The 27,558-nt window shown below is 40.2% G+C and overlaps 1 protein-coding gene and 1 long non-coding RNA gene across 2 annotated transcripts in view; one reads left to right on the plus strand and one right to left on the minus strand.

Moving 5' to 3' along the window:
• The window catches only part of LOC148110133 (uncharacterized), a 172,541-nt gene that overhangs the window by 118,595 nt on the left and 26,388 nt on the right, over positions 1 to 27,558 (plus strand). The window lies entirely within an intron of this gene.
• CCDC192 (coiled-coil domain containing 192) overlaps positions 1 to 27,558 on the minus strand; it is a 193,605-nt gene that overhangs the window by 56,199 nt on the left and 109,848 nt on the right. The window contains 1 exon segment of the mRNA XM_087862334.1: positions 3,586 to 3,718. Coding sequence (XP_087718460.1) covers positions 3,586 to 3,718 — 133 coding nt within the window.

The following is a 27,558-nucleotide window of genomic DNA, read 5'->3' on the forward strand; positions in this document are numbered from 1 at the left end:
CACTTCAGGTGCGGCTGTGGAAATGACGGAAGGAGTCTGCCTTGGGCTGTGATTATTTGCACCAAGCAAAATCAACAAACAACACTCAGGCTGTAAGTAAGTTTCCTGCTGTGCCAGTTTTATAATAAAGGTGTTTTTCTTTTCAGTTAAACTTTCCATTGACTTAAATCATTTATTTCCTTGGAGGTAATTTAAGTACATAGCCAGTGAAGTAGTTTACTGTGTTTTATGTAAAAAGAAAAAGTTTGGTAGCTCACTGCTTCATCAGTGTGAATATGCTTAAAGGTACTTCTATATTCTGCAACATTCCTCTGATTAGAAGAGCTGAATAGCAACCTAATATATATATAGACTGACTTAGAAAATGAACCAAATAAGGAAAAAAATGCACATTTGGGTAAAAAATATTCTAATTTATTTGGAAATATCTTAATCTGCTTGTTAGGACTATAGGCAACAATCTGTAACTATAACAGAGAAGTAGCTTTATGTTAATCCAGGTAACATGTCATTTAGAATAAAAACTTTTTTTTTTTCCCCTCTTGCAATTTCAATTGTTACAATAAGGCACCATGATGTCACCTGATGGAGGCTGGAAGGGAATTCCTTTCCCAAAGTGGTTCACTCTCCATTTTAATGGGGTCTGAAATTATACCACTGGACATTTATTTCTTGGAATCATGAAGGTCTTTTGTTCATCAAGAAGAATCTATTTAAAAGGTGCAAATACTCATGGATGGGTGACTCATTACACATATTATATTTTAACTTGATCATTAGTTGAGAGTGTTTTGGACATGTTGGTTTTGTCCCTCACTCTTCCTTTCTAGTAATGGGTTATCTCTTCCTTTAAGGAAGTGCTTCTCTCCAATCCAGCCCTGTGCTTCTGGTGGGAGCTGCCAGTCAGAACATTTATCTTTTCCACCCTGATTTCCCTCTACCCCGCCACCCAGTGGCAGGTACATGACTGAAGCTTGTCCAACCGTAGTTCCCCACCCCTGGCCACAGACTGGTTCATGTCCTCGCATGGGTACGCAACCCAAGCCAGGACAGAGTGCTTTATTGTACTTTTTCTAACTGGAGTTGGTGGAAAAAATGCTTTCTTTTCTCTCTGGAGGAAAGATGAGAACAGCCCATAGGTGCTTATGACCATATTTCTGGTCTCTTCTGACATCCTACTTGAGAGAATGAAGTCTCAATGAAGAGAGAAGTAGAGATGAGAGACACAGAGTGTTCTGATGGTATCTGAGACTCTGTATCCATTGGACTATATGGCTAATGACATGCCCTTTCTTAGTTTGTTTACACTTGTGCCAATAAATTATCCTTTTTCCTTAAGCTATTATGTATGACTGGGACATCTGTCATTTGCAAACAGAGGTCTGAGAACTGAAAACAAACATTTTATAAAAGGACACAAGATAACTAGGGGAGGGGTATTGTTCCGCTCTAGGAATGTGTGTGGGAGGTGGGTCAATCCTAAATGTTGTGTGGCTAAATAGAGGTCATTATGTGTTAAAGTCACCAACATCTTTGCAGACTTTACTTTCAAGTGTATTAAGAGGTAGGACAAGGTGACCAAAGTCTCTGAGAATGAAAGCTAATATGACTCTGGGGCCAAAAGTGCTTTGACATTCTCTTGGGCTATTGAATTCAGGTTGAGGAGCATGGGAGCGATGGGAGAGCAAAAAAGTGCAAATATTTGATTTAAGTCAGTCCACTGACTCAATTTTTCCACCAAATAAGAGAAACAACATATAGGTCCAAAAGGAGTCACTGTTTTCATCCATAATTGACCTTGGAATACCTGTCTATTTAAATTTATATCTGCTCATAATACATTAGGGTTTTGTATTTTTTTCCTGTACTGCTAGCTTTTTTTTTTTTTTAACAGAAATAAAGAGACAAAATGGACAAAGGTGGGATTTCATGTTTTCTACCCTCCCCCAAACCATTAAGAGTCCTGGTACCTCTGTGTTATTTTAATTTTGACCTGCTAAAATATCAAAGGGACAGAACTATTATTAGACAGCAAACGATATTTTTGTCAACAATGAGAATTATATACTTTGCAATAAGATCTTTTTTCACTAGATTCAAAATACAGTTGAGAAGTTGAAAGCTTCTCTCAGATGAACTGGAGAACTTTCTCCAATGTGATGTCCAATCATTATTAGCTTCTTGTGATGCAACTAACTTGAAATCTGGCTATGATGCCCTAGAATAAACACCTTTAAATGGATTAGATCCTTGAATGGATTTTATTCTCTAAGTTTTCATGGTGGTAAAAGCAAATTCGTAAGCTATCATGATGTTCTGCGGAAAGAGAAAAACAAACTGACCTTTAGCATGTGTTTCAAGATGACTGTGTTACATGCCATTTCAACCCTGGGAAAGTGCTATTCAGAATAGAAAATTAAAACCAAACTCATTTTAAAGGTTCACCGCGTGGCCAGGATGCTGGATGTGTCTCCCTTTCCGAAGCCACCACATTGCCTACTTTCTCCTCCTCCATTTATTTCCACGGTCCTCCTCTTTTTCCAGAATTATTTATGAGTAATACAGGAAGCCAGAGTAAGAATAATGGCATGTTTCTGGCTTTACAGGAGTGCCACACACAAGAGGAAGACATTTATCCGGGGAACCACGGTTCTCCAAGAGATTCCCCAGGCAGAACGAGGCTGGATATCGCTGCCGGAGGGCAGAGACGAAGAGCCTTCTGCGTCGGAGGTGCGCAGGCGCACTGGGTAGGGCAAGTGGCTGGCTGGAGGCTCACTGCCCGGGTGTTGCTCACACTTGTCTAACCTGGGGCAAAGTAATCAACATCCCTAAGCCTCCGCTTATTCTTCTGGAATCCATAAATGTACTTACTTCAGAGGTTATTCTGAGAATTAAATACATGTGAAATGCTCAGCAAAATGCCTGGCACGTACTATTAAATGCTAACTGGTATCATTCCTGATGACCACAGTCGGAGGGGTTTTCCTCCCCCGATGCATGTTTTTGGTCCCTGAGAGAAGACTTGTTCAAAACTCCAAACCATAGTGGCCATTACAGTTTTTTGGAACCACCCAGATTTCATCCTGACCCAGCCTTCCCTGCTTGTTTCTGGCCCATTCATTCGTTGGTGGTTCAAAGACTCACTTTTTCACTTCCCTGTGCCTGCCCGAGCATACAAGCCTGTCTACACTTGAAGACAAACTCCTCTCCTTGCTCCATTCCAGAGCTTCATCCCTCAGGTCTTTCTTAGACGCTCCCCTTCCCTCACTGCCACCCAGCTTTTGTGCAAAGACACTTATCAGATCTGTTAAGTCCAGCTCTTCAACTTCACAGACTTTTCCTCCAAGGAACCCCTTGTTCATTCTCTACCTTACGTGCAGTGAAAGTGAACCCAGCCTGGAGTCAGTAATTTGTGTCATGTCCGCTGTTCACGCGGAATGGAGGTCAGGCCAGGCCAGGCCAGCATGCTGCTGGGCCAGGATGCTGCCTGGCGCTGTGGCCCTCTTTTTGATCTGTGGCCAATAAAACTATATACCTCACACAAGACCGAGGGCCGGTGTGCGACTGTCACATGGTAATACTGACCTCTAGGGGCTGGCTTCCCTTCGCATAGAGTCCTTATCTTCTCATTGAGTTCCAGGACTGTGATGGCAGCCTCTTGCTTAGCTGTTGCCAAATCAGTTTGCAGCTTTTTCAGCTTCCTTTTGTGCTTTAGTTTCTTGAAAAAATAAGAGTCTCCGTCACTAGAGACAGATGCATCAAAGGAATAAAAAGAACAAATGAAGTCTGAACAAACATGGCCTTTGAAGCCCAGCTTCGGTGAACTGCTCCCTGTTTATCTAGCTTCAGTCCTTTTTGAGGTCTATGAAACAGAGTGCATGTGCTCCTGTCAGAGTGTTCCAATGCCCAGCGACAAAAGCCACTCTCTACATCAGAGTATCTTTTACCCTCTTAAAGGTCTTAATCTGCATCTGAACCTTGTATTTCAGTTGCTTATAATAGAGGCAATTAGAGAGCAACTCTACTTGGCTGTTGGTATTTGACCACTGAGGTGCCAATGCCTAAAACTGCCTGATATTTTTTCAGTCTGTAAGTAAACTCACATGAAATAGCCTGTTTCAGAGAGCCTTGCTTCTGTGTCATTTTCTACCCTAATACCATAAAGGTCTGCATTCCTATAAACTCTGAAGAGTGTGATGCTACCACGAAGGGCTGACATTTACAGATATTTGCTGTGGTATCTACGTAGGGAAAGTGGTCAGGGGTACAAATCGTTAAGCAATAGAAGACAGGAATTGCTTGCTATAAAATAATCTGATTTATGACACCTAAGCCTTTGAAAGAACTACTTTAGGAAGTTGTTACCTAACCAAAGGATTCACCTGGAGACTGTATGACTAGAAAGCGCCTTTTATGGATTTCAAAATGAAATTGATTTGTCAGAATTAGATTTATCTGTCACTGCGGAAAAACTGTTGTGGAAAGTGTTGTATTTACACTTGATGTGTTGTTGCTTTTCCACTGAAGAGCTCACTTTGCCAAGTCTTCGTGAACTGGTAATTAGGAAGCCCAGAATATAAATGACTAACATTTCTTATCAGACATAAATCTTGAGATAGGGAAAATAATGGTTTTTGTACATCAGGGGAAACTTCAGGTAGCAGGGAATCACTTCCTTTTTTTTTTTTTTTTTTTTGGAGAGTAAAGCCAGTAAAATCAGTTCATCAAAGATGGGATTAGATAGACATAGACCACGCATTTTAAAGACAGTTTGTCTTTTCAGACCAAAGCACGGTTAGGATTTCACGAAAGCTGAATTAATGGTATACATGTGGCTAAAAGGGAATGTGTTTTTCAAATGAGAATAGTAGTCATGGAAATTCTTTAACGGGAGTTGGAGGGGTAGAATCTGGATGGTTCAGCAGCACAGCCCCGGTGAGAAGTGTTCTGATCCACAACATGAGTTTCTCGTCTGTTAGGCAGTTCCCTTAGAGTGTAGTTAGTATTCACATATTCATTTTATCTTTGTACTAATTATGAAGCACCCCTTCGGTGTCAGGCATGGTGCTGGCCAGCTGTTGAAACATTAATCCTGATAAGGCTCCATGCCATTAAGACCTTCTTACTATTTCCTTTCCTCTGAGTCTCTGTTCACCAAAACCCATTTGACCCGTCCTATAGATTAGTTCAGAGAGAGACTGAGCTCATCAAGAAATACCTGGGCCTGGGTATTTGATAGCTACGTGTATTTCCTATAGTAAGTTACTAGGTTGGCACGCTCGTCGATACCTCCCCCTCTTATAAGTTCGTTTGTCCCAGCTCGTTCACGATGACCTCTGTGAGGCCTCTTGTGGTCTTCAGCATCCTTTCCTGATGCTACTTCAAGACTGTCCGGTGTTCAGATTTTTCACACTTTGTTTTTACCATTTAGAACCTTGGGGCTAGAAAGTGGGAGGAATGATACAGAAATGAGGAAATGAGGGCAAGAGTGGCAAAGGGATTTAGAAGAGAGTGCTAATTAAAAGTATCAGAAAAAACCCGATAACGATAAGGGTGTGCAAACGGACGCATGAGGGTTAAGTGTGTGGATGAATGCACCTTACATGGACATACGTAAAAAATTAAGATGGGGTGATGGATGGAAAGAGATACTGATAGGTGATGAATGGAAGATAGCAAAATGGTAATTGTGTCTCGTTATTAAGTATATGGGTGTTTACTATAAAATTCTTTCAACTTTTCTGTGTTTGAAATTTTTTATAATGAAATATTGAGAGGAATAAGAAGGAAAGTTTGTGTTGCTTTCACATTGCTTTCCTCTTAATTCTTAATAGATGGTATTCACATTCTTTTCAGAATGTATCACAGTGATTCATATGCAGATCAGTACTTTTCTGGAAACTTTTCTCAAAGTAGGCATTGACAGTAAATAAACAAAAGCAAAAACTAAAAGCAACTTGGAGAGATTTGGTGAGGTGGCCATTGGAGCTAGTGTGCTGTCACTTTATCAAGCTACATTTCTGTTTTGACAGGATGACTTGATGGATAGAGTGACTTGATGGATATGTCTTAGTGGAAAGACATGATGCTTCTCAATATCAGTTAAACATTTCAGCTTTTCAGTTAAAAAAAAAAAAAAACTTAACTCCCTTAAAAAAAAAATCAAATTTCCAGGGGCGCCTGGGTTAGCTCATTTGGTCAAGCATCTGACTCTTGGTTTTAGCTCATGTCATGACCTCAGGGTCGTGGGATCAAGCCCCACATCAAGCGTCTCATCTGGTTCCATGCTTGGCAGGGAGTCTGCTTGGGATTCTCTCTCTCCCTCTCCTCCTGCTCATGCGCTCTGTCTCTCTCTCGCTCTCTCTCTCTAAAATAAATAAATAAATCTTTTAAAAAAATTCAATTTCGAGACCACCTTTTTGTCTTTCTCTTATGGTGATCATATGTTTTGCCTTTGTTATTGTTATAATATTTGTATATTTGCCATATGATCTGAGAAAGAAACTGAGGATATTTAGTTTGGAGAGGACAGTATACAAGGGAGTTACGACATCTGACTTCGGTAATAAGGTACTATTCAAGAGGAAAGGAAGTTGAGTTAAATAGTATTATTCTAGAGATACCATGGGGAACAATGGGTAAAAAACTCAAGAGGAGGCAGATTTTGGCACAGCACTAGAAAGCACCCTCCAACAATCAGAGCTGCATTCATAACAAGATAGGATGGGTCCTGGCAAAAGCCTCTTGCTCTGGGAATGATCAAGCAGAGACTGGATGAACATCTTCAGGCAGGCCCATTGTAACCTCTGGGACCTGGGTCGAGAAGTAATTAGAGGTCTGGCTTACCCCCAATTCTTTCCACCTCTGGCTTCCTCTAGCCTCTGAGGGGCACAGCACATGCATGAATGGACACCTTAGCCCTCAAAGTCTCTAAGGTGGGTACAGTTTTCAGGGATCCCTTAAAAATAACTCTAGAATTTGTGGGATGTTGCATAAGAGGGTCAAAAAGGCCTGCGGGGCCCTTAGAATTCAAGGATGATTGTGACTCAAAATGTGCAAACTTTATTATTAAGCTATAAAGGAATGGGGAAGGCACATTTTGATTTAAGTTAAAAATTGAATAAAGAACCTAAATTGATTTCTGTTGGGACCTTTCAATCATTCAGATAAATTTTTAAAGAGTTTAACATCTTTGTCTTTTTTTTTTTTCTTTTCTCCAGACAGAAGTGCTGTATGCCATTAATTCATAGCTCTAACCAAGCCCTTTGGGCATTTCTAAAAGTTCAGTTTGCCAACATGTTTTTTATTACTCATAGACATCAAATGATTTCAGCAATGATAATATTTTCCTTTGCTTTTCTGGCATTCTCTAGCCAGGCAACCCAAGTGTTGTACTGGAACCTAATGGAGTCTGTTATTGTCTCCTTAGTAACTAGGAACTCCCCTCAATGATTACTGAAAGGAGAGGAAGGCTTTATAGCTTGGAGGTAAATTCCTATTACCTTGCTCTTTTCCTACTTCTCCTACAGGGTGGACAGAGGGAGGAAATCATGTATTCGTGCAATGTTTTGAAAAGGAAATATCTATCCATATCACATTGCTGAATAGCTTGCATTATACCAAGTCATTGGGAATTCAAAATCATCAGGGAACTATTTATAGACGAGTTTCAACACAAAGTTGCCAGCATTGTTTAAAATTTCTTGGTGTTTCCACACACTTTGAACTGTGGCCTCAGATTCTAAGGCTGGGCTTTGTCAACTATTGGCCGTGAGAAATTGGGCTGGGCATATCGCATCTCCAGGCCCTTGATCCCATATCATATAGCTGGCGGGGAGTCAGTAACCTAACACATAAATGACAGTACCCAGTACTATGTTTGCTCAGTGGCTGATAGGTCTTTCTGCTTTGTTATTATTTCTTGAAACACATCGGGGAAACTCTCAACCCTCCACTAGAAACACTAAAGAATCTTTTCTAAAGATGTCTTTGTCACGCTTTAGGAAATAAAATGTGTATTTCATTGAAAGCAAGATTTCTCTTTCTTCAAGATTTTCCTTCTTTCTTTCTCCTTCTGCATCTTCCACCACTTCCCCCTTCTTTTCCTTCTCCTAAATTAAGCTTTCTCCATGATTGCATTGATCTCTTTCTCACTTTGTATGAGTAGACAACACTTAATGTTCTCTTCCTCACTTTGTATGAGTAGACAACACTTAATGTCCTGAAAACAGATATGCAAATAGCCTTGATCCAGTCTCCTGCCAGAGCTGGACCGATGCCTGGCAAAGTAGGTGGCTGCCTACTTTGATGTAGTGATGGAATGATGTGAGGAGCCTTCTAAAACCCTACCTCTTGATGCCTGTGGCATCTGTGGCAGGCTTACTGGAGCATAGCTGCTTCCCACCTTGTCTTAAGTACACCCCATTCAACCCACCTTCTTTACTTAGCATATATAACAAAGACAGGTTTTTGTCTCCAGAGGGCCCCTGATAAAATGCTCACCAAGGACATAAAAGAGAATTTGATTTGAATATAGAACATATAAGCAGATTTCTCCTTTCATTTCTTTTCTAATAGCCCATTGTTAATAATAAAACTAATAAAAGTGATAGTAGCTTTTGGATACAACTTGGCTTAAAAAATCAATTTCATGACTCTTACTTTGTTTTGTATTTATGCTATCCTCAGGTAAATATTTTAGAAGTCCAGGAATGGCAAATATGTGCCTTGTAGCTTCCTTTCTACTCCACGGCAGGCCTTTGATTTGGGAATTCTTTTACTCTGGGTTGCCTACGTGGCTTCACAGTCCTTGACCCATACTCCCAGCAGCCGCTGCTTATTGACGATACCTAATTGTTACATATGATCCTGTCTCTATTTTGTAGGTCAGAGTTGAGGGCCCAGAGAACTTGAGTAGATCATGGTAACCATGGTCTCTTAGTAGTAGGTAGCTAAACTGACTTGAACCGAGTTCCTCTGATTCCAAAGGCTGATTTTTCGGGGGAATGGGATAGACCGGTGATGGGTAGTAAGGAGGGCACGTATTGCATGGTGCACTGGGTGTTACACGCAACTAATGAATCATCGAACTTTACATCAGAAACCAGGGATGTACTGTATGATGACTAACATAATATAATGAAAAAACATTAAAAAAAAAACAAAGGCTGATTTTTCTTCTCAATGGTATCATAAAGCTTCACTAATCAATAGCACCATTACTTAAGTTGCTTAAAGCTAACTTTTTCTAGTTAGAATGTGAGTGGCTCCAATTAGTACAAGTAGAAAGGCAATAAACCAGATTTGGTTATAAAAGAGTGACACTGAAGTGTGATGGTGAGACACTTGTAGCATGGACTCCCATGATCTTGCCAGAGAACCTAAGAAACAAAGGAAAGATCTGATGAACCCAGCTAAGGGCTATCTGTGCCCAGTGTTCTTCTGAGCCCTCTTAGTGTCTCTCATCAGAGGATCTGGAATTGATCCTGGGGATTGTGGCCACTCTGTTCAGTCATCTAAAGTGACAAAGAGTAGATCAGATGAAACCTTCTTATATAACACCTTGAATGAAAGACGAAGCACAAAAGCAAAATGTAGCTTAGTCTTCTTTCATTTAATAAGGTCATGGGGGGAATTGTTAATACACAAACCTTTAGGCCTCATCTCAACCTTGACCAAGAGTCTGGCTCCACATGACCACTGTTGACATTTCATGACCAATGGTCAGACTTTGGAAATCATAGCTGACACTTTTCAGTTCTTTGCAATATCCCTCCCATTTGAGTAGCTTATTTTATGTTACCACATGCTATAAAAATAAATTTTAATTCTGTTCTCTACACCCATAGAGTTTGGAATTTCTAATAAAAAGAGAGGAAAATCCCAGTATTTAGATAAATGTCTTAACTCACTATAGGGGAAGAGTTTACCTATAGTTGGAGCCAACTCTCATTTCTTTCCCTCTATGGGATAAATAATTATTAGAGACAGAGGCGGAGTTTGCCCGTAGATGTCCTAGTTTCCAGAAATGTCTGTGTAAGTGTTTATGTAAGACAAGTTACAAATTAATACAAGATAAAGAGATAACTTACACTTGGAGTGAATTCCAATGATAAGATAGATGTTTCTAACAACACAACTGTCCAAAAATTGGACTTTGTTGCCCTAAAAGACCATAAGCTACCCTTCCTTCTATGTAGTATACAGACTATTATTGGAAATGTTCCAGAGAGAAGCTAATACTTACCACCTATAATATGCCAGGCATAGTTCTGAGAAATTGATATGTACTAGCTAATTTCATTTTTGTAGCAACCCAATGAAGTAGAACTATTATTAATTCCGTTTTTAGATGCAAACACTGAAGCACAGAGAGCTTTAAGTAACTTTCCCAAAGTCAGATGGTGACTCACAATTTAAATCTGAGCGATCCAGCTCTAGACGGTCCCTTCCATCCCTACGCCATGCATTCCTCAGTGTCTTACCCAGTTGCTTACATTGTGAGCAGTTCAAATAAGATGACATTTCCTATTTATAAATCCATTTCTTAAAGCAAGAAGTGTCCCAACTTCTGATCATGAAGCTTTGAGACATGGGCTGACCCCTCAAGCATGATTTAGGAAAACAGAATCCCTGAATCTTCTGTGGAACAGAATTGAGTGTAATCTTTGAAATCAAATTGTCCAGCCCTAGGATTTTAGGGATGCAGAAGTATAAGTAGAGAAAAATGACATGATTTGCCCAAAGTCACAGCTAATAAAACTGCAAGAAACAAGACTCGAGTTCAGATTTTATGACTCCTCATTTCAGTGTTTGTGGATCCCCGCCCCCAACTATACCATGTTGCTCCTTGGCCATACAAGCTGAAGGGCCATGAAATGGGTATATGATTGGAAACTGACAAGCAACTAAAATCCCTGATGTATAAGATCCCAGTGTCAAAAATAGTTATTTAGGCAGTTACCTTTCCCTTAAATCCCTCTTCACACAGAGAGCCAGGAAGGACTGAATTCAGGTCACTCTCTACAGTACCCATGGGGTTTACATTTGATAGAAAGCAGAGTTGTTAGGTAATTGAGATCCCATTCACTTCAAAGAAATGAACTGGACCAATGTCAACCAGTCAACTTGCCCTCCTCTAGCACTAGAATATCTATACTCAAACAAACTCATTCCTAAAGATTAAGGGGTATCGTCTACGAGCTCTTTTTTGTGTGAGTGTAACCCTGCCTCATCATTCTTACCCAGTAAACATTAATCAGGCTGCCAACCAAGGTTTTTGAGAAGGAACAAATCGATGGTGCCAACAGTGCAATAAAGAAGTTTTCATACTGACTGAGCACAGCACAGAACAAAACCAAGTGTTCAATAGGCCTCTCAAAAAAAAGAAAGTGTAGCCAGTGTTTGCTGAAGCCAAATCCAGTTTTTGGTCTTACAGTCTCAAATCACACCCTGAGAACAGAGAGTGGAGTGCATTGTCACACCTAACAGATCCTACTAGGAAGGTGTTTTCCAGTCCAATCTTCCCTGGGGACAGAGAGAACCTAAAGGGCCAAAGCTGTATATGAAGCAATTTCAGTTTCTCAGCCCCACCTGTACAGGTGTTGGTGTCATTGGCAAATTGCTATAAAAAGTGACGTGGGTGGAAGAGAACAGAAACCAGAGGACAGAATACACAGGTGGGGAAAAAGAATTCCCATGTCTGTCTTGTAAAAATACTGCTAAGCTCTCCTAACATGATTATAAAGATGATGAAAAGCTTTTCCTCTGCAATGACTTTATAATTGGACAGATACTTGGTTTTGTTTTGTTCTGTTCTGTGCCCAGAACCCCTTTTGAACTTGACTAAGGCTGCCTTCTGGGAGGAAGTCAGCCGCTATTGGCCATCTGTGACTTACCTTGAATCATAAAGCAAAGGCATGTGTTTGAAGACTGGAAAATTGAGATGCTGAAGCACCAAGGTGCTTAAATCACCTTGAAGGGGTTTCTGGTGTGGTAAAGAGAACCTAATAAGTATCTCTCTCCTTCAGAAATCCCACTCTGCCCTCAAAGCAGAGAAATTACAGGGAATACAAGCTCGGTGAGTACAAGAGCTGGCCTTCAGACAACTTCAGAAATGATAAGGAACTCTAAATAGAGGAAAGGAAAATATTCATAAGAGGAGAAATGATTCTCAAATAGCATGGAAAAGCTTTGTACAGTGTATAAGAGAATTTAGAGAAAGCAATTCTGGGAAGTTTTCTGCAATACATATTTTTTCTGATGAAATACAGTGTTTAAAAAAACTGTAGCTTTCTGGGGTGCCTGGGCTCAGTCGGCTAAGTGTCTGCTTTTGGTTCAGGTCATGATCTCGAGGTCCTGGGGTGGAGCCCCCCCCCCACTTCAATTGAGCGCAGCCCCCTCCAGTTGAGCTCCCTGCTCGGTGGGGAGTCTGCTTCTCCCTCTGTCTCTCCCTCCCCCGCTCAAGCTTGTGTGTGTACACTCTCTCTCTCTCAAATCCATAAAAAATCTTTTTAAAAAACCTGCTGCTTTCTCAATGCAGACTTGAAACAATTTTACAGAAGAAACTTTTTTAAAAAATGATTTATTTATTTGAGAAAGAGCGAGGGGGGCGAGGGGCAGAGGGACAGGGAAAGCAGAAGACTCTCCACTGAAAGTGGAGTCCCACGAGGGGCTCAATCTCATGACCCTGAGATCATGACCCGAGTCATGATCAAGAGTTGGATGTTTAACTCCCTGACCCATCCAGGCACCCAATAGAGCAGAAACTTCCAAGTTTAAAGTGAAATGGACCTGATTTCATGTAAAAAACTATTTACAATGTTAAAACCATGAGAGTGAGTACATGGCTGAGTGTTTTGTACATCATCGAGTGGCATGATGTTAGTTAATCTTGTTACTGCCATCCTTATCCTAGAATCTTTCCTCTTTAGAACTTCCGAGATAGCTGTTCCTCATAATGAATTACTGAGCATAAATCTTTATAGTAGTATCCGTTAGTTGAATATTATATAGCTGCAATTAAATGAGTAATTTGTCTATTCTTTAATGTTTTAATTGCTTTAATCTGGAAACAAAAGTTTCATGTGGGCTAAAAATCTCAAGTCAGGTTTCCCACTAAGAAAATTTAAAGTGTCAATCAGGTTCATCGCAAGCAATGTTTGACAGTTAATTTGACTGTGGACCTTTCAATACATGTGGAGAAATCACCAGAAATTAAAGCATTGAACTTGTTTCCTAGCTCAAGATGTGATTTGTCTTTTGACTCTTCTACTAAAAAAAAAAAAAAGATTCGAATATTAAACTAATCGAGCAATATAAATTCAAAGGAATGGAATAAGTTGCTGAAGCAGATGGTGGGAAGTCCCAAACACCTAGTACTACTGAGCCAAAGAACCAGAACCAATGATATAAGTCTGCCTATGTTGAGACTAACTACTTTTATCTAGAACATCAGATAATATTTAACAGTTCTTTTATTACTGCTACTCTTAAAAATTCTCTTTTCTTGATTTTCCTCTTCTCAGTTCCTTCTCAGTCACTGTAATAAACAGGAAGTCATAGTGTAAAAAAGACTCAGACGGTATAGCAAGGATCACTAAACCTGTGTCCTGGCCTTCAGTTAGAAAAACCAAGTTCCTCAAGATGCTAGAGATACAAAGCAAAGGACAGTTGATGATGAAATAAATTACAAACATACGGTCTTGATGACACCTATACGTATAACCCAGTGATTAAAACTGAACTACCTTGAAGTTCATTTGCCCACGAGCAGCAAGGCAAGGTCTCTGGTGGTCTGACCACAAAGATATTTTGTTGTCTTCTCTCCACTTCTGTTCACGTTTATGCTTTTTTATGAATGTATACTGAGGACGCATGTGTAGTAGACGACATTTTATCTAGCGATGGTGGCATTGTGGTCTGTGTCCATTTGATGATAAGAAAACCACATTTCCAATACTGCAACAAAATCACTCTTTTCTGAGCTAAAACCTTATAATCTGACAATGTTCTCTTAGTCTCTCCCTTGGGGTTTTCCTGCAATTCCTGTCCTTCACCACTGGGGCAACCTATACCATAAACCTTTAAAGATGATGGAAGAAATAGTGGTTTGCTACATCTGAAAACTTTCATACAAAAGGTGTGAATCCTGCTCTCGTGGGAGCGCTGCACTTGGAGGAAATGGCCTCAACATTAAGCAGTATTTGCAACCTAAATCCAGTTTTATTCCTCATACACAATGTTCCAGCTGTGATGTTTAAACATTTTTGTCTTGTCCTTCTCCACTATTTAGAGAAGATGTCTTGTTCATGTCACAAAGCCACATTTCATAGGTAGAGAGATAAGGATATTTGGATTTATATATATAGTTAGTTTCAGTATTCCTTAGAACAAAAGATTAATTTCAGAATCTGATGTTATGTGTGAATGGAGTTACATGCATGCATGATGGGGTTGTAAAGGCATAACCTGATGAAGGAAACATTCGATGCTTGTGAATAGCCTGTACAGAGTCAGAGATGAAGGGAAAGGTGTGGTGATGATGTGAACTTTTACTATGTAGATATTAGCTAGTTTCAGATTGCATATTTTAACAAGTCCAGACAAATGTCCTTGCTATAAAACAAGGCATCAAACACAGATCGTTCCTTGGCTTTGTTGGACCCACAAGTCTGTCTCTCTTATTTCACTCTTTAGCAAGATACTTTGTCTAATTCCATTAAGAAAGCTAGCAGTGAAAAGACAGCACATGAATCTGAACTCTCAAACAGAAATCTAATTAGATTTCAGAGTCCTATCTGGTAGACCTCCAAGCCTGTTCCCATCAACACACCCTTGTCTCAGATATGCAAGGATAACGGGTAGGGAGGGGAGCATGTGGACTGGGCTTAAAGCCACTTGCCTCATCTCTTGCTAGTGACTAGTGGTGTCACAACTTCCCAGAGTCTGACATTGCAAAATTTAGGGATAATCAGATGAATTGTTCATCAGGAACAGATTGAAGATGTCCCAGGTTAGACAAATGGTGAGTCTCTATTCTGGTCCTGACCCAGAAAACCTTCAGGAGCCATATTTGATCAGTTCTGCTTTAGCCTGGAACTTCCAGGTCATTGTTAGTAGTAATGGGAACAACATTGGCCTGACAGGAAACCACTCAGGTCTGGAAATATCAGGACCCCAGAAAATATACTTGCGACACCCTGGACTAAATCTAATGCTCCCCAGATAAGAATGAGGCTGACCCAGAGCCAGTCAAGCTTCTATAAAACTAACTCAGGAGATACACAAGAAATAAATAATTTTTGACTGTCTGAAAGAATGAATAGATAAATAATATGGTCCCTAATTTTGCTCACATATCATGTGTTAAAATCAAAACTGACTTCTACTTGGTTTAATTTAAATTCTATAGTGCCTTATCTAAACTGACAATATCAATTACTGAGTCTTGGCTTTTCACCTGAAGACATTTCTTTTTTTTTTCCTTTTAATTGTGGCAAAAAAACCCCACACACATGGCATGAAATTTACCATCATAACCATTTTTAAGTATACTATTCAGTAGTGTCAAGTGTATGTACATTGTCATGCAACCAACCTCCAGAACTTTATCTTGAAAAACTGAGACTCTGTATCTATCAAGTAACGCCTCGCTGTATTCCCTGCTTTCAGACCCTGGCAACCAGCATTCTACTTTCTGTTTCTGTAAATTTGTCTACTCTCGTACCTCATATAAGTAGAATCATATGGTATGTGTCTTTTGGTGACTGGCTTATTTCACTTAGTCTAGTGTCCTCAAAGTTCAGCCATATTGTAGCATGTGACAGGATTTCCTTCCCTTTTCAGGCTGAATAATATTCCATTGTACGCATATATCAAGTTTTGCTTGTCCATTCATCTGTCAGTGGACACATGGGTTGCTTTCACTTTTTGGCTCTTATGTGGAAGACGTTTCTCGAAATCGTGATCATAGAAATACAGTAATTACAATACTTGCCTTTCTTAACATGAACTGAAACTTTTCATCTTTTGATTACAAATTGCATTTTCCTTTCCTAAAAATATTTACTTTTTGTTTTCATTGTTAACCAAGTACTTTGGTCCTAAAGTGGGAAGATATTTAGGAGCACTCTCAGACCATACTAAATGATTTTGGTAAGACAATTTCTATCATAGATTTTTAAATTAGAAATCTTATCCTTTCCAATCCTAAAATCATGCCTTTTATGTCTGACATAGGGCCTGCCTGCCTTTTTTATAGAGAAAAGGTCTCTGCTACTATCAATATGACTTAAAATTCTTTTATTAGGAAATGCAAAATTCCACTGCAGCCAAACAGGCCTGGAGTCATTAAGGAGATTCAACTCAAGAATGTAATAGCATAAGAAGTGGGTAAAAATTGATAGATATCCAGTGGTTGTTAGAAAAGAAACACATAGGTGAAGATTATTATCAAACAAGCTAACTCAGTGATGAGCCTCTCTTTCTCTTTCATTGGCCTTTCAGAAGGGGCCTGTTCTGTACTTTGACATCTGCACATCTGAGGAGGTTTTGAAACAATATATCAACTCAAGCTTCTCCCCAGGCCTGCTCAATCATAATTTGAGAGAGTTTAGATGTGGGATGGATAATCTAGTTTTTAAACTTTTTGGGTGGTTCTGATATGCACATCTATAAAGGTCAACTCGAGAAGTATCTACAGACAAGAGCCAGGTGCTGGCCACAAAGGCAGTATGAGTGTCTTGAGGACGTGTGTGTGTGCTTGTATACGTGAGGGCACTGAGGCAGGCAAGAGTATGAGTTGGGAAGTAGGGACAGCAGCAACTCTAGAATTTTGCAGTTGGGGGAGGTTTCTGTGCAGACTTTGTCCATGTAACATGTCTGTCATTCTTTGATAGATGGACAATTTCAGCTATAGGAAGAAAGGAATTCCTTGGAGCAAAGAAATCTTAGGTTTCGTAAATAATACTATGGGGTGGCAGTGCAGTGAAGGAATGTGTGGGGTACATCACCTTCCTTCCTTAGGGTAAATGTAGAGATAGTAATCACAGTACCAAACTGCAACCAAGCCATTCAAAGCTCCAGCACTACTTCCCTCTTTGGCTTGGAGGGGAAAAAAAACACTCAGTCTCTCTGATTCTTATTTCTCACTCACAATTCCCTTGGAACTCTTTTCAGGTCACCAAAGTTAAGGAAAGTTCCTATCCCTGTTTTCACACTCATTGCATTGTTCAAAGTTATTTCAATGACTTTCATAAGCTTCAAAGACATCTAGCAGGAAAATTCTAAGTCCTGTTCCCAATTCTGTCAACACAGCAATCGGAGGCAAGTGCCTGATGTTCACTTTCTCTAATGACAAATGGAATTTTTTAAACCACCTCAGGGTTTACATATGGATGAATTAACTCATCCTGATTAAATGCTTTAAGCCTCAAGTGTTCAAAATGAAGTGGGGGACAGACAATGAAAAGGATATTTCAAGAAAATCTTTTTTAGCTCTAAATCGTATTTTATTTTTCTTGTATAAAAGTAACTCAAGATGTTTTTAAAAAGTAGCTCATGCTTCTTGAATGCTTTAAATCCCCTGATAATCCCTGTGTGCACTTAACACACACACACACACACACACACACACACACACACACACACGCGGCTGAAAAGAAAAAGAAGTGTCTTTTTTTGTGGCATAAAATATCTCAGAGATCTTTGAGGGCTAACCTAATTTTGTCCATTATGCGGAAAAATCTTGTAGGACCTCAAAGTACTCCAAGATATTCCAATATTTGAAAAGGAGAAATCTAAAGTAGTCTGAAAAGGTTTAATGTGGAATATAGTTACTAGCCAGTCTTTGCTCATTTGTATTGTTTCAGTTTGATTTTTTCCTATTCCAAACTGGATTCGCACTGTGCATATTTTTAAGGAGAGAAAATACTGAATCTGTTTCTTTATTACTTTTCTCAATCTCTTTATTTTTCATTGGGACTGTTATTACTCTTTTCTATGAGAGAGCACATGGGGAAAAAACTGTAAGTTTGATGAGGATTATACTAGAAGTATTTCTGTCAACCTGGCAGAGCCAACAGAGCATGTCAACAACAGTTGAACATTTCTATTGGACTGACCCCAATTTTCCAAGCACATAATCTACTACAAAACTTTTTATATGAAGACTTTTGAGGATGTGTTTTTCTGACCAGGTTGAGCATTCCAAAGCAGATAAAATTTTAAGAGAGACTCCAGTTCATTAGAGAGAGCTGTTTTTCTGGGATTCTCAATAATTTAGTTTAGTTCAATAAACATGTTATGTGCCAACCTCTGAGGCAGATTTTGGGAATACAAAGATAAAACATAATCCCTTCTCTTTGGAATCTCTTGTCTTGTGTGAGAAACACATATATTAACTTCCAGTATAATGTTTCGTGGAAGAGCATGTACAGAGGATCCTTTGGGTGCATGGAGGAGGGATCCTTAGCCTGCCTGGAGGGTGCAAGACACTTTCCTAGAGGAGATATTGTGTGATCTGAGTCTTGAAACATGCATAGAATGGATTAGAAAGAGGTGCAAAGACAAGGTCATTCCAATATGCACAAGACTCAGGTTCATAAGCATTGTCTATATAGGAGATCTCATGAGGTCACGTTCAAGATAATTGCGATAAAAAGCGGGAGAGATATAGGCCAGATAATGGGTGATCTTTTATATCCTAGGAAATTTGGGCTTTATCTCGTAGGAAATGGAAGAATTTTAGGCTTGGACAAATACATGCCATAGATAGATCACCCTGATGGTATGAGGTGCATACAATTTTAAAAGACAAAGTCTAGATGCAGGAATTTCGGTTACGAAATCATTTCAGTGGTTCAAGTGAGTTAGGAGTGTGGAAAGGCAAGAATATTTAGGGAGTAAGTTGAATTTGAGTAACAGGCTATGTGTTTGTGGGATGGTGAGGGTGGGAGAGTGGTAAAAAGAAAGTACTGAATTCCATAATGTAGTAATTTTCAAACTTCATGTGTGATTTCCAAACCTTAGTGTCTATAAGATTTACCTAGTGAGTTTGTTAAAAATGTCAGTGCAGACTGTTGATCAAGATGACAGATTGGATTGATTTGGGGAGACACCCTTCCCACACAAGCCATATGGTCACACAGAAAAATACATTACAAATCTAAAAACATATGTAAAAAATCCCAAAGGAGAAATGTGAAACTATCTGGGTATTCAAATTGCAATGGAGACTCAAAGCAAGTAATCTTGAATAAGAGTGGAAATGAATCAGCTTACAGGGGTATTGTGAGCAGACCTAAATCTTAGGGGTGGAAATTATAATGGTCATTTAGGAATGGAAGTCAACCCTTGCAGGCCTTGTGCCTAAAAAGGGCTGGGTAGGGCTGCCCTTCTCTTGTATGTAAAGTTGAGCTAGGAAGAGTCACTTCATTGGGAAAAATGGCTGAGAATACATCCCTTGACAACTCAGGGACATCTCAAGAATGCAGGAAAGACGTCCCAGAGAAATTTGAATCTCAAATCCATGTTGTGTATGATGAATGCTTCTGATTTATATTTATCTTACCATACAGAAACCATGAGCCAAAAAAATATATATATAAAAAATTGGTTTGGAATTAATGAAACATGAAGAGAGGCAAACTTAGAACTGATGTTAGGAGTTTTCACGGAAACAGTCCCCACCAAAGATAAGCTCACAAAGCACAAAAGATGACTTACTTCAGCAAGAAAGAGAGATAGTATCAGCATACACAAGAAATGGAAGAACCATACCCAGAAACTCTTTTTTTGTTTAAGATTTATTTATTTATTTTAGAGAGATAGAACGGAGAGAGTGAGTTGGGTGAGAGGCAGAGGGAGAGGAAGAGAGAGAATCTCGAGCAGACTCCCCACTGAGTGGGGAGCCCAGCACAGGGTCTGATCTCATCACCCTTAGATCATGACCTGAGCTGAAATCAAGAGTCGGATGCTTAACTAACTGTGCCACCCAGGCGCACCCCCCAGGAACTCTTAATAATGGAAGAGTCTGAAAGGGTTTTAATGTCTAAAAATAATTTTGAAAATCATAGGACAAGAATAAGGCATTATGGGGGAAAAAGAACCAAGTAAAAATTTGAAAATAAAAATCATTGAGGGGTGCCTGGGTGACTCAGTCAATGAAGCATCTACCTTCAGCTCAGGTCATGATCCTGGGCTCCTGGGATTGAGCCCCATGTTGGGCTCCCTGCTCAGCAGAGAGTCTGCTTCTCCCTTTCCTCTGCCCTTCCCCACCACTTGTGCTCACTCTCTCATGCACACGCTCTCTCTCTCTCTCTCAAATAAATAAAATCTTTTAAAAAAATTGTTGAAAAGTATATCTGTTAAACCATAGAATAGATAAAGCAGATAAAAGACCTGGGACATTTGTAGACAATCTAGGTGAAATCATGAGAACCTACAGAAGTGAAGAGACAGAAAATAAGGAAGAATATTTAAGAGATACTGAGTAGGGAGAGGAATCTCTAATTTAAGCCTAAGATGCTTTCCAGAAGAAAGCAAAAGGGGATGAGGTAAATTTTATATTTGAGGTAATTTCTGAGGTAAATATGTGAGGTATTTGAGGTAAAATGTGGAGACATTTGAGGTAAAAACGTGGAGAAATTTCCAGAAATGAAGGACAACATAATTACCCAGACTTACAAATTACATTGAGTTCTGCCAGAAAAAGTTTAAAATGGCCATTTTGGGTCCTACTCCTAGAGATTCTAGTTTACCAAGTATTTATTTACCTTTCAATGTCTCATTGTACACCTAGAATCCATTCTTGGAACACAGAGTACTCTGGCACCCCACATGGTAAACTGTGAGATAGAGCAATAGCTCAGTCATGTGGGCTCAAGGCACATCATTTTATTTCCCTTGGAGCTATGTGGTCATATTCAAACATTGACAGGAAGGATCTAGTTGAGAAGAGTAGTTTAAATATACCAGAAAACAAGGAATAGTTGATATTCTAAGATTCCTGAGATGGTGGGACAGGATTGAATCCCACACCAGCTGAGTGTTGGCCCAGAAGTAGGTGCACCTATATATGTCATGGTACGAAGGTGGAGTCCTGTCTGATGACATTTCTAGGATAATTTTTAGCTCTGTGTGATAGCTATACCAGCATCAAAACTCCCCCTCTCCTAATCCCTGCTCAACAGTTTTATTTGTAAACCATTGAGGCCAATTTAAATTAAAAAAGAATTTACTGCTGAGAAACTTGGAGAATCAGATGGCAAAGCAGGCTGGACATAAGGGAGACCTTGCAGCAGCCTGTGCAACCACCAAACTCACTGGAGTAGGACCCAAAATGGCCATTTTAAACTTTTTCTGGCAGAACTCAATGTAATTTGTAAGTCTGGGTAATTAGCCCTTGAGTGCAAGGCAGCCCTGCTTGCAAAGCCTTCACTGTGGCACTGGGTGATGGATGCTTCCTCCAGCTCCTGTTGTTCCTGCCTCTGCTGCTTTGGACACTGCAATTTGCTGTTGCTTGGAGGAATTCTCCCTGCCCTTTTCTGTGCACCTCTAACCCCCAGTTCACAGTCCAGGGAATGTGCAAGTGATTGGTCCTATTCCTTCATCCTGGCCTGCTGCACCTGGTGGGCCCTGTTTCTCTTGAAGATCTATATAATGGAGAATTCACCCATTGTACGTAAGGGGATCAGAATTCTGAGAGCTCAAATGTCCACTACGATTGCTGCTGCATCCCACGGACTACCTTCGTGGGAAATAGTAAAAGATGCCCACGGAGGTCAGTGCATCTTTGTGCATTAGCTGGTGGAGTACCTTTGAAAGAATTTTTTTAAAGTACCCTTTCCTCTAGGGGCATCTTTTTCTGAGCCAAGGTGCTCAGTTAGATAAGCAGAATAGAACTGGAAGTTAGTCCCCACTTTCCGGTCAGCTGAGTGTCCTGTTCACTATATAACTTCCCCAACTGTATGTGATTCTTGATGGCTCCACGCGTGCCAAACACCAGGAGATTAAATGTGATCAAGAAACCACATGCACGGAAGTGGCAGGTTTGGGTGGCAGCACTGATCCCAAGCTGTAAAATCAATAAAGTCTTTATTTTACAACCATCCTTAAAGCCACAAACTACTGCTCACAGTCATTTGGCAGATGTTATCAGAAAAGGCAGATGAACTTCCTTTTTTTCTTTTGTTGTTGCTGTCCTGATCCGACCTGGCCAAACATGACAAGTTCAAGTCTTGTTTTCACTCAAGATTTGAAGGGTCTTTTTCAATTTTCTGAGTCTGTGTTGAAAGAGTCTTCTTCACAAGGAATTTCTTTAGCTTAGGAAACCCTGAGCTGGGATGCCTGGGTGGCTCAGTTGGTTAAGTGGGTTAAGTCTTTGCCTTTGACTCAGGTCATGATCCCAGGGTCCTGGGATCGAGCCCGCATCAGGCTCCTTGATCAGCAGGGATCCTGCTTCTCACTCTACCCCTCCCCCTGCTTGTGCTCTCTCTCTCTCTTTCTCTCTGTGTCTCTCTCTCTGTGTCTCTCTCTGTCAAATAAATAAAAAAATTTTTTTTTAAAGATTTCATCATGATCTGAGCCGAAGGCAGAAGCTTAACCGACTGAGCCACCCAGGCGCCCCAATAAATAAAATCTTAAAAAAAAAAAAGGAAACCCTGAGCTGTCAGTGGATTCAGTCTGGGAAAGAGGACTGGCTTTAGGAAAATGTATACTGAGAAGCTGAAGATTTGTTTCCACTCCCTCCACCTTCTATCTCTCCCCACCTCTCATGGGTCTTAATGTGTCTCTAACCCAAGTTGGGTAGAAATTAATCGTATACCAGGAGCTGGCTGGATCTTTTGTGACTGCCCTAGATCAAAGTGGGCCCCTAGCAATGTGGCAGATGCAGTCAGTATCCAGCTGCTGTGGACTGTGGGCTGTGGACAGGGCTGTGGCTGAGCTAGAAGTGCACGGAGATAAAACTATAGCTGGAAATTCTGGCTCTAGAACTAGGGCCCAACAGGGTAATCTAAACTTACTAATGTCAACTCAATTCAACGCAAGATGTAGAGAAGGATTTCCAATGTTTATACAGTCTTTATCTCACGGTAGGTGGTCAATTGCTCCTATTGTATATTCTATATTCCATGTGACACTTACATAACTAGAGTTATTCCATTTAAACAATGGATACTGCCTTTCCTCCCGGGATGAACTAAGTGTCTCTGAAGTAATAATGAGAGTTGACATATATTCAGTATTTTCTCTGTGAGGTGCAAATAATAACTTGTGAGAACCTCTAAGAATTCTTCATGGTAGAGACTCTTAAGTTAGCATCCTCATTTTGCAGTTGAGGAAACTGAGGCATAGAAGATTGGCTAAAGTGAGTGGTACGGTTTAGGTAAGAGGGCACTCCTACTAAGTGGCAGAGATGGGTTTTGAACCCCAAAAGGCAACTCCAGGTCTGGACTCTTCATTGCTATACCAGATTAGCTCTAGGAAAGAAAGCACCTGAGGCTTTCTGGGAAGAAAGAATGAAGGCTAGCAGAGGCGAGTTCAGGTATTGGATAGCCAAAGCATGTGCAAGAAATGTGGACAAAAGGGGCGCCTGGGTGGCACAGCGGTTAAGCGTCTGCCTTCGGCTCAGGGCGTGATCCCGGCGTTATGGGATCGAGCCCCACGTCAGGCTCCTCCGCTATGAGCCTGCTTCTTCCTCTCCCATTCCGCCTGCTTGTGTTCCCTCTCTCGCTGGCTGTCTCTATCTCTGTCGAATAAATAAATAAAAATCTTTAAAAAAAAAAAAAAGAAATGTGGACAAAGAAAAGGCAAGTGCAGAAATGGAAACACCCTCTGGGAAGTAGGGGATTCAGAATTCACTGTCAAGTTGGGTAATGAGTGAACTCCTCTACAGCCCACTGTTATGAAGTTGTGTGATGACCTTCAGAACACAAGAACTGGGAATGTGGGGCCATGTGGGGGGTTTACTACAGGCCAGTTATAGAGGATCTAGAAATGCTTCCTTGACTGTAATCACCAGAAAGAACCAAGTCCATGCTCAAGAGCAATAAGGGGAGAAAACAGCAGTCACTCAACAGTTTAGCCACCAAATATAGAAAAGAGGAAGATCAACTTAAAATAGAAAAGAATAAAAGAAATTTGTTTTATTTTACAGTGAAGTTATTAAAGGGAAACCAATTACAGTGGATATATGTTTTCCTCCTAAGTGAAAACCTGTTCAAGTCAGGTTAAAAATAAAACACAACCAAAAAGGCCAGCTGTCCCTCCATCACTTCTTGTTACTTCCTATGATTTAATTCTCTGGTAGTGATGGTAGACATGTCAAACTCAGGTCCTGATGAACTTCAGTAGTAACTCCAGAATTTCTAGACCAGAGGCTTTGGGGACAGTAATCCAGATGATGCATTTAGCCAGAACACTGCTCTAGGCCTGTTTGGCCTGTTTGCATAGAAAGCACACCCTTATAAGTTAGCTCATGGTTTTCTCATGGGGCGCTTGGGGGACAAGGGAACTACTCCCCAAGCTACCCTTTGCTGCTACCACTGATTACCATACCATGGAAGGAACGTCTTTAGTTTCCCACCCATTTCCTGCAAATCTTGACAAATATGGTCAGCACCTATGTATTAATGCAGGTTGCCTGGAGACAAATCCTGTTTCACATTTCCTGACCAGCCACTACAAATCCTCTGGTTGTGGATAACTTATTCTCTAGAACCCCTCATGGGCCTTTTTCCTTTTTTTTTTTTTTTTTTTTTTTAAACACAAACTGCATTATCCAGAAGAAACAAATTCATGGCATACAACCATAGTGAACAAGATTTATTTACTGAAGTACCTACCAATTCACATTAAGACCCATTCCTATCTGAATCTGTTTCTTTTTTTTTTTTTTTTAAGCTTTATTTATTTATTTAAGAGAGAGAGTGAGGGGGGAGGGACAGGGGCAGAGGGAGAGAATCGCTAAGCAGACACCATGCTGAGCAGGGAGCCTGATACTGGGCTCCCTCCCAGGACCCCGAGATCATGACCTGAGCCAAAAACAAGAGCCAGTGTCTCCGTGCCCCTGAATCTCAGTTTCTGAGGAAAACATGGGAGCAACTGAAGAGTTGGAGACATAATGGGCCAACACAAGGAGTAATTTTGTAAACAGAGTTGGTATCTGCATTAATACATTTTGAAGATGTTAATTTCCTTTCACAAAGGGTATACTAACTTACATTCTTGCAAGCTATTTAAGAGTGCCCCTGTCCTAGCTTATCTTTTTTTTTTTTTTTAAGTATGTATTTATTCGTTTAAGTAATCTCTACACCCACTGTGAGGCTCAAACTCAGGGTCCCGGGATCAACAGTCTTATGCACTTGCGACCAATCCAGCCAGGCACCTCTATCCTGTTTTTTAAGTCAAACTTCTGTATTTTGCCAACTGGAAACGTAAGAAAGAGTTATTCTGGCTTATTTAAATCTAATTATAAGGTCAAACATCCTATCTGTTTATATTTTATGGCCATATAATATAGTAATACTGGGTTTAAATATTAACTTAAATTTGCCATTTTATCTTAATCTTATATCACTAACGTTGTTACATATCTTTTAAAATAGGAGCTTTTATTTTTTGAGAAATACCATCAGGAGCAAAAAAGTATCTAATTAGTCACTGTATGAATTTTAAGCAATGAAGCTTATTAGAAGATGAATGAATAATGGTGGGAAAATGTGAAGAGTAATTATGATTTTATCATATGGGCTAAAAGGCAAAGTATTCTAAGCAGAAGAAGCAGTACAAGAAAAGGCATAAAATTATGAAAATATGGGTCAGTCCGGAACGGCAAAAGTGCAAAATGGAAAGAGACAAAGCCCAAAATGTAGCAAGAGATTAGAGTTTGCAAAGTCTTAAAGGCCACGCTAAGGAAATTTATTCTGTAGAAAATAATGGGTCATATTTTTAGCCAGTGAATGGATATTTGGAAATAACACTGGACCAGTGGGGGGAAAAATTTGGGTCAGTGAACCTAAATATAGGACCAGTGCAATAATCAAGTTGAGAAATGATGGTCTGCACAGAGCAGTGCTGTGGGAACATTGAAAGGGGAAAGTATTGATCAAGCTTTTTCTAAGATAACAGTGAAGGACGTAGGAACCAGTTAGTCCTAGAAATGAGGGATGGTGGGGGAAATTCACCGGTGTTTCCCTGTTTTTTCGCTTTGTTGACTACGTGGATGGAAACATCTTTAATTGAAATAAGTAATACAGAGAAAGATCAGATTCTTTTGTGGGGATGGAGGTGTTTGGGGGTGAGAATGGGTGCAAAGTGAGTCCCATTTTGACTTTAAGGTACTTATAGGAGGTCAAGGGGAAGAGTCAGCCTTGTTTAATATATTCATTCATTCAACAAGTATTGAATGCCTACTCATCCAGATCCTGTTCTAGTTTCTGGGATGCTGTTGTAGAAAAGACAAAGTCCTGGCCTTTATAGAGGTTATATCCCAGTGAAAGTAACTAGGGTGTTAATTTCAGATGCACAAGGAATATATTTTACTCCCTATGTATAATGAGGTACATGGAAGCTTTTTGTAGAGGTAATATGCATAGCGCATACATGTTCCTCTTGACTGAGCAAAATTTTTTTAAAAAGATTTATTTATTTATTTATTTGAGAGACAGAATGAGAAAAAGCATGAGGGGAGGGGCAGAGGGAGAGGGAAAGAGAATCTCAAGCAGACTCCGTGCTGAGCACGGAGCCTGATGCAGGGCTGGATCTCATGACCCTGAGATCATGACCTGAGCTGCAATCAAGAGTCGGATGCTTATCCAACTGAGCCACCCATGTGCCCCCGAAGCCACAGTTTTTACTCGCAATGAAATCCTCATTTATTACAAAGTTCATATAGGAAACTGGGAAATACCTTATAATGATTTGTTTGATGACAGTATTCAGAAAATCAGGGATTAAATTAACCTCCCTAAGCCTCAGTTTCCTTATTTGTTAAGTAAAGAAGTTGCACAGATGATGTGAATTGCCACCTCCCTGAGCTCAGGTGAGTCCATCCATTGTGGCTTCCTTGTCCTGCCCCTGTAGCTCTCTTCTCATTATTGTCCACAACTTTCCTCCATCATCCTTCTGTGCATGCCACCCCCACACCCGCCATGCTTCCCTTGGTCCTTGTCTCTCTGGGAGCAACATCAGTGTTGCTGAGTTTTGTGGGAGAAGAACCTCACAACCTTACGTTTTAATGACGCTCCACAGTCTTGGTTTCTGATATCAGTGAGTTCCCAAAATAGCCCAGCAATTCTTTGAACCCTCGGCTGCTGCTTGCTCTCCTTTCCTATAGCAGCCAGCTCAGGACCTCATTACTATTCATAAATCTCCTAAACAAATTGATCTATGCTCACTCTCCACAGATAATTTTGCTCATCTGTTATACAGAGAAAAGAAAAAAACTCACCCAGGGAAATAATTCAGACAGGAGCGCCCTCAAATTCAAAAAGTCCATGGTTACTTTGCTTTGGCGTCTGTCCTTCCCTCCTCGCCTTGCAGTCCCGGTAGAAGAGG

Source organism: Ursus americanus, chromosome 5 (assembly GCF_024610735.1).
Source record: "Ursus americanus isolate L20-20 chromosome 5, mUrsAme1.1.p, whole genome shotgun sequence".
NCBI lineage: Eukaryota > Metazoa > Chordata > Mammalia > Carnivora > Ursidae > Ursus > Ursus americanus.